This window comes from Microcaecilia unicolor, chromosome 14 (genome assembly GCF_901765095.1).
Source record: "Microcaecilia unicolor chromosome 14, aMicUni1.1, whole genome shotgun sequence".
Lineage (NCBI taxonomy): Eukaryota > Metazoa > Chordata > Amphibia > Gymnophiona > Siphonopidae > Microcaecilia > Microcaecilia unicolor.
This window is the reverse complement of record NC_044044.1, coordinates 17531828-17544339: the sequence shown is the minus strand read 5'-3', so window position 1 is coordinate 17544339 and position 12512 is coordinate 17531828. Positions and strand designations below refer to the sequence as shown.

Here is a 12512-nt window from a genome sequence, read left to right as displayed (position 1 = left end):
GGGGGGGGGGGGGCCTTTTTAGGGCTGCTTCTATTACTACTGATATTTGAGGCAACTAGCTCTCATCTAACCTTCATATCCATTAAACTTTGTACTTGGAGTTCACTCTTCACCTAACTCCTCATTCTTTAAACTGCAGATACAGAAGTTATGACAGTATATTAAATCCATGACCCTTCATTTAGTGGACCATGCCAGCCAGTCAACATGTCCTTAGAAATATTCATTTTATTTAGTCTGATGACTTGTATCCCTTATATCCCACTGCAATCGCCAACCTGGTGCTCCCTACAGGGAACACTAAACACATCACATTTAGTACATCAACACGAAGCAAATCAGACAGAAAAACAGAGCCCAAGTTGCCACTTACCAGTTTACCTGAAACACAACTTTCAATGCTATACATAGCAGAGTTATAACACAAACTAAATATCAGTTAAAAAACAAAGTTATCACTCTATAAAAAGAGAAATATAATCTGTATGTAGTCTAGGCTTTGTATGGCAACTGATTCCAAAGTTACAGAGTCACTAGGCAGGCCTCCAAAAAATAAAGGATGGCTAATACTACCAGTGGGGTTAAACATAGTTATTGGATTAAATATACCAAGCTAATTACATTTGTGTACGCCCTGGCCAAGTATTAGATGACTGTTAAGCAGGCTATTTTAACAAGGTAATGCTGGAAGTAACAGAAGTCAATGAAGACCAAGTAGCATCAAAGACAAATAGGCATGGAATCTACCTTCTGCAATAGTACAAACCACTGCATTTTGTATTAACTTAAGACAAATCTCAGTACTTGGTGCAGCTGTTAAAGTAATCCAGCTCTTAAGAGCAGTAGTACAGCTCAAACCCAAAGTAAGGTATGGCTTCTTTTGCCAATTGTAGAAAAGCATATTAGAGTAGGATAGCTACATGGAAGCTCTTGGCTTTGTTTCCTCCTGAATGTTCAAATTCAATTGCCTGAAACATTTTCTTCACAAATGCTGCAAAGGGACAGGTCTTTGGGAGGAGGCGATGGCTTTCACAGCAACCAGGAAAAACTCTCGGAGATTTTCTTTACCATAAAACGCTGGAGTCACAATCTGGCCTCCAAAGTGGTACATGCACCCAAGCCTCTATCGCTTGTCTTGTCTGGGTTGCCTGCAGGCAAGCTGGCTGCCGTTTATTTTCTTCAGAAGTGGGTATTTGCTAGGGCTCCACAAGCAATCCCATTGAGAATTATACTGGCCAGGTAATCTTGGCTAATAAGAATTTAGGCCTGGCTTGCTGGCTAGGGACAAGTGATTATGGAGGACATAAAGGCAAGAAAGATCTCAAGGTCAGTGATACAACAAGCTGGCTACCCTGTGCAACAAGGCTATAAACTACAGTAAAATAGGTACCACTGCTTCTACTACACACCTTAAAATCAACATTTTTCAGCATTGAGGCAGTTCTCCATGGAATCTACCATCCTCACAACTCACTTAAACAGCCTTCTTCAACAAACGAAAAAGGGACACGCTACAAGAAGGGCAAGATACAAAATACAGCTGCAAACCCAACAATTGAAAATAAAAGGTTTAACGCAAGTCCTTTTGTCTTAGTCTTTTTTTTTTAGGGTTTTTTTTTTTTCATTTTAATATTAAGTGCAAATTTTTAGCAAGAACCAGACTGTAGTGCTACGGACTCCTGACAGGGGGAAATGGGAAGGAGGAAAGGGCAGGAGTCAGGCCAAATCCACCTTTGTAAAATAAAACCCTGCACCATTCTGGTTTGTAGCCCTGCTCCTAAAATCCCGCATCACTACCCCTCAAAAATAAAAATTCTGAAAATTAAATTTGAATTCTAAGGGCTCGCTCTTTTTCTCTCCTGCACCTTGAAAATGTAATTTTATTTTCCTGGTTCTGGCAGACAGGTTGGAGTAGACAGAATTAATCCTCAGGTAAGCACCCCTAAAGAGAGAAAGCAAAAAGAAAAAAAGTTAAAAAGAAAAAAGGTTTCATGAGACTGCAGCCACAGTCGCAGCCTCTGTTTGCTAAAGGAATTAAGAAGTATTTACTCCACAGTTTGTGTACAAAGGGATCTAGAAAAGAAAAGGAGTCCAAAGGATGAATACAAAGCTAGAATACTAAGATCATTTTACTTTTCAATTAAGGGGAGGTGGATTCTTTGAACTGCCAACTCTGCTCGCTTCTGCTGCAACGCTGTAACTACCACTTAAAAATATACTTAGCATAAGCACTGCCACGCTGGAAAAAGACCAAAGGTCCATCAAGCCCAGCACTCCGTCTCCGACAGCGGCCAATCCAGGCCCCAAGAACCTGGCAAAACCCCCAAATTTAATAACGATCAATGGACTTTTCCTTCAGGAATCTGTCCAGACCCCCCTTTAAACTCAGCAAAGCCAGCTGCCGTCACTACCTTCTCCGGCAATGAGTTCCAGAGTCTAACCACGCGCTGAGTAAAGAAAACCTTTCTCCAATTTGTTTTAAAACCTACCACATTCTAATTTCATCTTGTGTCCCCTAGTTCTATTATTGTTAGAAAGCGTAAACAAACGCTTCACATCTGCCCGCTCTACCCCGCTCAAAATTTTGTAGACCTCTATCATAACACCCCTCAGCCGCCTTTTCTCCAGGCTAAAGAGTCCTAGCCTTCTTAACCTCTCCTCATAAGGTAGTCGTCCCATCCCTTTTACTTGCAAATAAAATAACTACCCAAAATAGCAACATAGGTTAACCTGGAATTTGTCAAGATTCTATCAAGTAGAAGAAAGCACGAGTGCTGTTAAGGCTATTTCTCTATGTGCAGAAGTAGGATTATATTTAAACATAATTCTTCTCCCAGAAAGAAATTCATCATTAATACATTTCAATGTGTATTATATTGATGTAGTATGCCATTTTGTGTTTACATTTGAATATTTACTACTGTAATTGTCTACTGCCTTTATTTTGCTTACTCTTGCAATTCACTGCCTTGGGTGACATTTCTTCAAAAAAGGTGGTAAAATCAATCACATTCCTGCAGATAGGGCTTTCAGTCCAACATGCTGTACCTTCATTTTGCCATGGCCTTGATAGCAACAGCAGATTCCTCATCCATCGCTGACAGCACAGTGATCTGTAAGGGGAAAAGGGGAGTTTCAGCTGCTGCAGCACAAGCCAGGAGATTTCTTGGATACGAGGAAGAGGACTGGGACAGTCACTTTGCAAAGGGAGACGTGAACTAGTAAGGTTTCGGGATGCCCTAAGAGGAACCACAGGCTGCCCTGCAACCTCGGAATAGTAGGGAACATGCCAAGTCTCACCAAGATCTCTTCACCAGCTTCATATTTCTGTTCAATCTCCTTCCCCAGGTCCCCCTCAGGAAGCCGCAGGTCCTCACGCACATCCCCGCTATCCTGCAGCAGTGACAGGTACCCATCTGAGATGCCAATAAGCTGTAATAGAACAATCCTTTTCAAGAAACATGGCACACCAGTGAAACCCAGTCTCCAGCACTGCCATCCCCATAAAACATGGTTTCCTTTGTCAAAATAATCAGAATACCATTGCCAAAGGGATCCTATCAAGACCACTGGAAGAGGCAGGTGAGCCAGGGGATGGGGGGAGAGAATGTGCTCACAAGCCTTCGCAGGGGTCAGTATGCCAGTGAGCCACTGCTTCTATTTGAGCTGTAAATCTGTACAGCCACATCAAAAGAGGAACCAAGACAAGCTGTGCCATTCCTGTGGCTGACCATAATTCTTGGAGGTAGGGCGATCCACCTCCTGGACTGCCTGACAACAGGCCTGACTCCTGTACCACAGAACACAGGCAACTTAGGCAGCTAAGAGCTGTGCAGAAGTGACAACTTTACAAGACAAAATAGTCCTTATTTACCAGCATCTACCATGTTTCATATACCTGGAAGTCACTTCTTTTAATGTTTGGAACATCCATGTTGTGTGTAGAAGGACAGATATCTTCATATTTCTTTCCAGTAAATATGTCTATGCCAACCAGGTGTACCTGCAAGCAGAAATGTCCAAACAAAATACCAATTCCAAATTTGAAGATAGTGCTTTGAACTGTGATCAACACATTTCCCTGCCAAGAAACATGAAAACTTCAGAGAAAAAGAAGAAATCTTGCTCACCACAGAGTTCTCTAAGTTCCCTGGTATTAGAGTACCATCACAGTTCTGCCATATGATCTCTATACTAGCAGAGCGAGAGAGGACTTAAAGTTTGAGGGCTCACCTTAGCATGTCCATGTTTGCCAGTCTTGGAGGTGGACATCTCCACAATCTTGCATGGCCGGGACTTGAGGATGACAAAGCCATTCTTGCGCAGGGCTGAACATTGCATGGGGTAGGTGGAGGAGGCTCCTGAATCTCCAGTCTCAAAATCCAGGTCATCGGCCATCTTGACTGGGGTCTCAGTGGGGGGTGGGGGGGGAAGGGGAAACTGGTGGGGAGGGGGGAATATATGGACAGGCAGGATTTAAAAGCAACAGTCCACAATGTTCGATAAGTGAAAATGTACAAGACCTGAACTTTCCATTTCACTGCTGCTGTACATTAACTGTGTGAGAAACAAAAGGTGATTTTAGCCAATAAACCTGGGAGGGGGGAGGGATTTCTGAAGGGAAATAAGCAAGAGACATCCTGATTTACAGTAGATGCCACTGTCAGCAAACAACAGGAAAAGAGATGGTGCAGAATGGAAGGTGACCACTCTCACTTCATAGTGCCACTGACCCTGCAATCTTTGGTTACTGTTAAAGGCCCAGCAGCTATTTCTATCGCAGAATGCTCTTTCACTTGCACAGCTGCTGGCTCTCAACTAGTCCTGGGCAGCAATTCACAGCAAGGCAAAGGCTCAGTGCAACATTAGACACAGATAAATCAGTCACACCTCCAGGCAAAATTACAAAACCCTAACTGCCAGCTCTCTTTAATCTCTGACACAACTGCTCCTGCTGCTCTTGACTCGATGCCTGAAATTCAATGAACCCCTACCTTATTATCTTCCCACATACCACCTTCACAAATTTTCCACCCATGAGGTTATGTCCTGTTCCTCTCCCCAACAATTTACTTCCCCATACACCCACCACCCTTCTTCAAACTCCCCCACCAATTGCAATCTCTACCCCTTCTCGCTCAAATAGTGCCATTATACTCTGCCCTTCCTCCAGCTCCTATAAATTTATTTGCTGTTCCCCAGTACCCTAAATCTCACCATTAAGCTCTTCTAGCGGCCTCTATTCCTCCAGTTCCCTACTCCCTCATTCACCACTCTGAAAGCCCACACATTCACTCATTAACACATCCCTCCTCCTCCTACAGCATATATACTTTAATTGGTACAGTATCTCCCTTCTCAATCCCATGCCCTCTCGTTCATCACTCTGGCCTCTTTCTCCAGCCATTCCTCTATGTTTCCTTGTTCAGTGGTTCCCATACCTGGTGCTTTCAGGAATTCCAGACTGCCCCAATTTGTCTGCCCCTTTCGGTCTGACTGTTCACATGTCCTTTAGATTGTAAGCTCCTTTGAGCATGGACTGTCCTTCTATGTTAAATTGTACAGCGCTGCGTAACCCTAGTAGCGCTTTAGAAATGTTAAGTAGTAGTAGTGGAGGCACCCCAGCCAGTCAAGTTTTTGGGATATCCACTATGAATATTCATGGGAGAGAGATTTGCATGCAGTAGAGGCCGTGCATGCAAATCTCTCTGGGAACATTTATGGTGGATATCCCAAAAAACCTGACTGACTCTGGGGTGCCTCCAGGACCAGGTTTGGGCATCACTGTTTTAGTCTATAGTAAAGTGTAGAGGTGATCCAGTACTTGGGTTTATTTCACTGCATGCAGGGACTTGCAATTAGGAAATTTAGAACTACATTCCCAAAATCCATACATGCAAACAGTGGTGTAGGAGGGAGGGGAGCGGTGACCCCCGGGTGCACGCCGCTGGGGGGGGGGGGGGGGGTGTCGGCTCCGCTGGGTCTCTGCTCCCTCTGCCCCGGAACAGGTTACTTCCTGTTCCGGGGGAGCGGGGAGCTGGCGGAGCCGATGCAGCTCCAGGCGACGTGCACTCGGGGCGGACTGGCCCTCCTGCCCGCCTCCGCTAGCAGTAAGAATGCGCTCCGTTGGGGGGGGGGTGCGCCATGCTGCACCCGGGGGGGGGGGGGTGTGCAGCGGCGACCCGCCCCGGGTGTCAGCAGCCCTCGCTACGGCAATGCATGCAAAGGGATAAACCTAGAACCATATCTGGAGCAAATCCGGAGCCAGTCAGCAACCTCAGTCCCGCCTCACAGAGGTACCCATATCCCATCCCCTATATAGCCCCCATCACCATACAACCCCGGCGACCCTTCACTTACGTCTCCTCCCTGCCCCTATAGCTCGTCCCAGTCCAGCGACCTGTCACTTCTCTTACAGCTCCTCCATACCATTCCAGCAACCCTCCCTGTCCCTATGGCTCAGGCCTCCCCCTCCCCCTCCCTCTCCCCTCCCTCCAATACTATCCTGGCAGCCTGCAGGTTTTCTTCCCCTCCCCGTGACTCCACTTCTGCAGCCCGCTGACCTTTCCCTCCTCTTGCAGACCCCAACCCTTCCTTTAGCCTCTTCAATAGCCCTTCCCCCTCCCTCCTGCAGACCCCCAACCCTTCCTTTAGCCTCTTCAATAGCCCTTCCCCCTCCCTCCTGCAGACCCCCAACCCTTCCTTTAGCCTCTTCAATAGCCCTTCCCCCCTCCCTCCTGCAGACCCCCAACCCTTCCTTTAGCCTCTTCAATAGCCCATCCCCCTCCCTCCTGCAGACCCCCAACCCTTCCTTTAGCCTCTTCAATAGCCCTCCCCCCTCCCTCCTGCAGACCCCCAACCCTTCCTTTAGCCTCTTCAATAGCCCTTCCCCCTCCCTCCTGCAGACCCCCAACCCTTCCTTTAGCCTCTTCAATAGCCCTTCCCCCTCCCTCCTGCAGACCCCCAACCCTTCCTTTAGCCTCTTCAATGACCCTTCTCCCCCCCCCCCCCCCCGGGCCTATGCGCGAGCCCTGGTTTCCACAAATAGGGGGCTCGAGCCCCAACTGTTATTCTCCCCACCCCTCTCTCCCCGAGGGCCAATCTCGCGCACTGACGTCTTCCTCGCCCAATCAGAGGCCGCTACCGCTCACCCTCACCGTCCGCGAGCTCTCTGACTGAAGACCGAAAGCCGCTGCTGCCGCTCCCCAGGCTCAGGCAGGCTGCTGCAGCAGCACACGGAACAAAGTGCGCAGGCGCGGCGCGGCGCCGCGCAGCCCCATCCTCCGCGACTGCTTGTCCTCCCAGAGCACTTGCGCCTGCGCATCAAATTTCGGCTAGGATACACACCTCCTTTTCCCTTTCTCTCCCCTCAGCGTTTGCTTCCCCCTCCTGCCTCCTCTTGGAGTATGCGCATGCGCCCTACGACTCTACCGGGCCCAAGGCCGGCGCTTGCGCTCTCTATGCGGCTTGCTTCCCCTTAGCAGATTTGGTGGTCTCCCCCCAGTCGTAGGCTGGCTGCGCATGCGCCCTACACTCTGATTTTTCTCTACTGCTGCTGTGATGTTGTGGGGTAGCCACGTGTTTCTAAGTCAGCATGCATGCATTGCAGTAATGCAACAGATGAAGAGAGGGGCGGGAAACCTGTAGAAAGTGTGCAAATGTAAGGACTTATATCCAAGTTTGCATTTTCATGCTCTGGGTTTTTTTTTTTTTTTGGGGGGGGGGGGTGCATTTTCAGTACCTCCTTGCATTCTGTACTTTCTTCCATATTCGGACCCTCTGGAGCTCTCTTCAGTATGAATGAAAGTAGGATTTTTTTAACCGAGATTGGGTGGCAGAGCCGGTGGCGATAGTGCTGGGCAGACTTATACGGTCTGTGCCAGAGCCGGTGGTGGGAGGCGGGGCTGGTGGTTGGGAGGCGGGGATAGTGCTGGCCAGACTTATACAGTTTGTGCCAGAGCCAGTGGTGGGAGGCGGGGCTGGTGGTTGGGAGGCGGGGATAGTGCTGGGCAGACTTCTACGGTCTGTGCCCTGAAAAGGACAGGTACAAATCAAGGTAAGGTATACACAAAAAGTAGCACATATGAGTTTATCTTGTATGGCAGACTGGATGGACCATGCAGGCCTTTTTCTGCCGTCATTTACTATGTTACTATGTAATTTGTTTTACACATATTTATTAATTTTAGTATTTATAGCTAAAATTTAATGTATTTGGACATTAACATTGCTCATAGAAGTCATCTGTATGGCAGCAGGTTTTAAAAAAGAATGGTGTGGTAACCGTGTTAGTCCACTTTTAAAGGTAATCAATAGAAATAAAACATGGAAAAGAAAATAAGATGATACCTTTTTTACTGGACATAATACATTTCTTGATTAGCTTTCGAAGGTTGCCCTTCTTCGTCAGATCGGAAATAAGCAAATATATACTGTCATCTACCAACATTTGCTTATTTCCGATCTGACGAAGAAGGGCAACCTTCGAAAGCTAATCAAGAAATGTATTAAGTTATGTCCAATAAAAAAGGTATCATCTTATTTTTTCCATGTTTTATTTCTATTGATTACCTAAAAAAGAATGAAAACCGGTAAATTGATGCAGAAATTCTGTTCCTTACATTTTTTAAATGTATCTTACTTATTTATTTATTGAGATTTATTAACCACCTTTATGAAGAGATTCACCCAAGGCAGTGTACAGTAGGTATAGTTTAACATCAAACTTACAATTTTGTTAATAGCATAACAATAATAAAATGTACAAGTATAAACATAAATACAATGAAAGAGGAAAACATGAAAACAGCAAATTGAAACCTAATAATAAGACTACAATGAAACAAGATCAAAATATACACATTTAACAGCACTGAAATTCAAATAACTGAGAGATAATACGATGCAAGCATAATAGTGATGTGATATTTAATAAACACACAATTAGAACATTCAGATAACATTACTATGATACTAATGCTTTTCTACAATACAGCTTACTATATAGCTGAGGGGCCAAATGCAGATATATAGATGGGGACAAGATGCAGTGCGTTTTTTCTAGCAAAAAAGGTGCTGGGGAACCTTGTTCAACAACCAAGTCATAAAATAAGAGTAAGCTTGAGAGTGAGCATACTCTAAATGAAAGGATCTTGCAGGCGGTAAAAGAAAACACTCTGAGAATGTGACGATTGCTTAGGTGTATATATTGGCAGCTTATTGGAAACATATCTTGGTGCCATTCCATGAAACACTTTAAACGCCAACACCAGTGTTTTGAAAATGCAAAGTTTTTTTAATTGGAAGCCAATGCGAAGAATAAATTTGTAAACCTAAATTATTCAAAAATCAAAACAGCTGCATTTTGAACACGGTGGAGTCTTTTTAAACTCTTTATCAGGTAACCCCACAAACAATGCATTGCAATAATCAAAATAAAATAAGCATAAAGCAACTGAACAGAACGTTGAATCCTGCATAATTGGCGAACAGTAAAATGAAGAAGGGACCAACTGAGAAATATGGTTATCAAAAGTTAATCCAGCATCTAACCAAAGTCCGAGACTACGTATTGGGTCTTTTGCCACTATATTTAGACTCTTTATCACGGTTAGGGAAGATGAGCCCTTGGACTGTGACAAAGTTGGCTCTACCTGTGTGGCATAAGCGCTGCACAGGCCCTCGTCGATGGTTGTTGACATGACCGCCTGGCAGAGTCCGGGAGCTGGAGAAGGCAGGACCTCACTCGGACATGCAGAAGCTTAGGACTAGCCAGAGCCTAGCAGACTGGCTGGAACACAACAGGGTTTGTCTAGAGGTTGGCTCAAGAGAGCCCTTGGAGTTGGCTCTTAAAAAAGCCCTTGGGGGCTGCCGTGACAGAGTCAAGGCCAGAGAGTAGCTGGAACAGCAAGGCTGGAAACAGGAACAAGAAGGGCTGGAGGACTGGAACAGGCAGGGTTGCCGAGAGACAGAGCCGGACCCGGGGCAGAACGGGACCACCACGCCCCCGCCCCCTACCCATGCTGCCAACCCCACTCATGCCGCCGCTCCTGCTGCTCTACAAGCCAGCATGTGTGAAAATATAAGTGGGATCAAATAAAAATGCTACCGAGCAATAAAGAATCACAACATTGGTTGCAGCAGCTCATAGGTTTGTTTGCTTTGTTGTGAAATGACTGCTGCACGGGGAAGGCGAAAGACAGACTAACCTAATTGGCTTCAACTTTTTGACATCAACCTGTCTCCTTTTTTCATCCAACCTCCTTGGTCTATCCTCTCCTGCTCGTGCCAAGAGTTGGGACCCAGATGATTGCATTAATGCAATCATCCGGGTCCTGGCAGGAGCAGGAGAGAACAGACCTGGAAGAAGCAGGTATGTGGAGAGGGTTTAATCAAAAGTGAAGGTTCTAGACTAACTTTAGTCAGGTGGAGGATTTCAAGGAATTGTTATCTGGATGGGAACATCTGGAAGAAGCTGGAAAGCGATGGGCAAAACTGAAAGGAGTTGTTGTAAGGGTAACAAACCATTTTGTAAGGAAAGTAAATAAAAGGTAAGAGGAAAAAGAAACCACTTTTGTTCTCAAGAGTAGTAAAAAGAGCTAAAAGAGATCACAGAAAGAGGAAGAAAGGCGACAATATCTGGAAAAGGTAAGAGAAGCTGGCAGAGTTGTTAAGAAAGCAAAGATGCAAATGGAAGAAAAAAAAAATAGCCAATATGGTAAAATGGGGGATGGGGGGGGGGGGGAACAAGACATTTTTTTAGATATGTTAGTGATAGAAGGAAGTGCAAAAATGGCATTGTGAGACTCAAAGGTGAAGGGGAGAAATATGTAGGAGCTGATAAAGATAAGGCAAAATTGCTTAACAAATATTTCTGTTCTTTGTTCACAGCTGAAGGGCACAGAAGACAAGCACAAATTTTCAGAGGACTGTGCTCATGAGGAGCTGGCTAAACTAAAGGTGGACAAAGAGATGGCATACATCTGAGGATACTGATGGAACTTAGGGAAGTTCTAGTAGGTCCCCTTGCTGACCTTTTCAGTGCTTTTCTAGAGTCTGTAGTGGTCCCGGAGGATTGGAAAAAAGCAGATAAGAACATAAGAGTAGTCATACTGGGTCAGCCCAATGGTCCATCTAGCCCAGTATACTGTTTTCCAAACAGTGACCAAGCCAAGTCACAAGTACCTAGCAGAAACCCAATTAGTAGCAACATTCCATGCTACCAATCCCGGGGGCAAGCAGTTGCCTCCCCATGTCTTTCTCAATAGCAGACTACGGACTTTTTCCTCCAGGAATTTGTCCAAACCTCTTTGAAACCCAGATACGTTAACCGCAGTTACCACATCCTCCAGCAAAGAGTTCCAGAGCTTAACTATTCGTTGAGTGAAAAAATATTTCCTCCTATTTGTTTTAAAAGTATTTCCATGTAACTTCCTCGAGTGTCCCCTAGTCTGTGTACTTTTAGAACGAGCAAAAAAAAATCGATTTACTTCTACTCTTTCTGCACCACTCAGGATTTTGTAGACCTCAATCTTATCTCCCCTCATCCGTCCCTTTTCTAAGCTAAAGTGCCCTAATCTTTTTAGCCTTTCCTCGTACAAGAGGAGCTCCATCCCCTTTATCATTTTGGCCGCTCTTCTTTTAACCTTTTCTAATTCCGCTATATCTTTTTTTGAGGTACAGAGACCAGAACTGAACACAGTATTCAAGGTGCAGTTGCACCATGGAGCCATACACAGGCATTGTAGTATTTTCAGTCTTAACCACCATCCCTTTCCTAATAATTCCTAGCATCCTGTTTGCTTTTTTGCCCGCCGCCACACACTGAGCAGAAGATTTCAGCGTATTATCTACAACGACACCCAGACTTCGCTCCTTCTGTCTCGCTGCACCCTACGCCTGGAATAGACTTCCTGAGCCCCTACGTCTTGCCCCATCCTTGACCATCTTTAAATCTAGATTGAAAGCCCACCTCTTAAACATTGCTTTTGACTCGTAACCACTTGTATCCTCTCGCCTCCACCTACCCTCCTCTCCTCTACACATGAATTGATTTGCTTACTTTATTTTTTGTCTATTAGATTGTAAGCTCTTTGAGCTGGGACTGTCTTTCCTCTATGTTTGTGCAGCGCTGCGTACGCCTTGTAGCGCTATAGAAATGCTAAATAGTAGTAGTAGCCTGCATTACTGATCTGCCAGGGAGAAAGGGAGGTAGAAAAAAGGGGGCGGCCTTTTAAATGTTTGATAGAGTTTTCCAAGGGGAGCCATTCCTAGTCTGAGGTTCACTTGAGTTCACCATTCTAACCGGGAGACTGTTCAGTGTGTCCACAGCCCACACCACCCTTTCTGTGAGGTACATGAATGTAGTAAGCCTGGAGATCGCATAAATATATTATTTCACCTTACGCAGCCGAAGATCCCAGGCAGTAATAAAAATTGTATGATAAAGCACCCGATATATATGTCATGCATTGTTTTGTATTCTATGAGTCATCATAAGACGCGGCCAGGCA

General features: G+C 45.4%; 1 protein-coding gene across 5 annotated transcripts; it reads right to left on the bottom strand.

Moving 5' to 3' along the window:
* Nucleotides 1-7321, bottom strand: EIF5A (eukaryotic translation initiation factor 5A). 5 transcript variants are annotated; one of them, XM_030187599.1, is made up of 6 exons: nt 7127-7321; nt 4234-4440; nt 3899-4003; nt 3301-3432; nt 3049-3113; nt 1-1942 (listed from the first exon to the last, which is right to left on the bottom strand). In XM_030187599.1, the coding sequence occupies exons 2-5, from the start codon at nt 4396-4398 to the stop codon at nt 3051-3053; spliced, it is 465 nt and encodes a 154-aa protein (XP_030043459.1). In that variant the 5' UTR covers nt 4399-4440; nt 7127-7321; the 3' UTR covers nt 1-1942; nt 3049-3050. The 5 variants fall into 5 exon arrangements, with proteins under 5 accessions (XP_030043459.1, XP_030043458.1, XP_030043463.1 ...); XM_030187598.1 differs by having other exon boundaries at nt 4234-4557; nt 7152-7321; XM_030187603.1 differs by having other exon boundaries at nt 7152-7321.
* Between the last annotated feature and the right edge of the window lie 5191 nt (nt 7322-12512).

What these genes read in the sequence shown, in the direction of transcription:
- EIF5A (XM_030187599.1), bottom strand. Translation starts at nt 4,398, where the DNA reads ATGGCCGATGACCTGGATTTTGAGACTGGAGATTCAGGAGCCTCCTCC. An exon ending in GCAAACATGGACATGCTAAG is followed by an intron (nt 4,004 to 4,233) that starts GTGAGCCCTCAA and finishes TTCTGCTTGCAG; the next exon opens with GTACACCTGGTTGGCATAGA. An exon ending in TTAAAAGAAGTGACTTCCAG is followed by an intron (nt 3,433 to 3,898) that starts GTATATGAAACA and finishes GTTCTATTACAG; the next exon opens with CTTATTGGCATCTCAGATGG.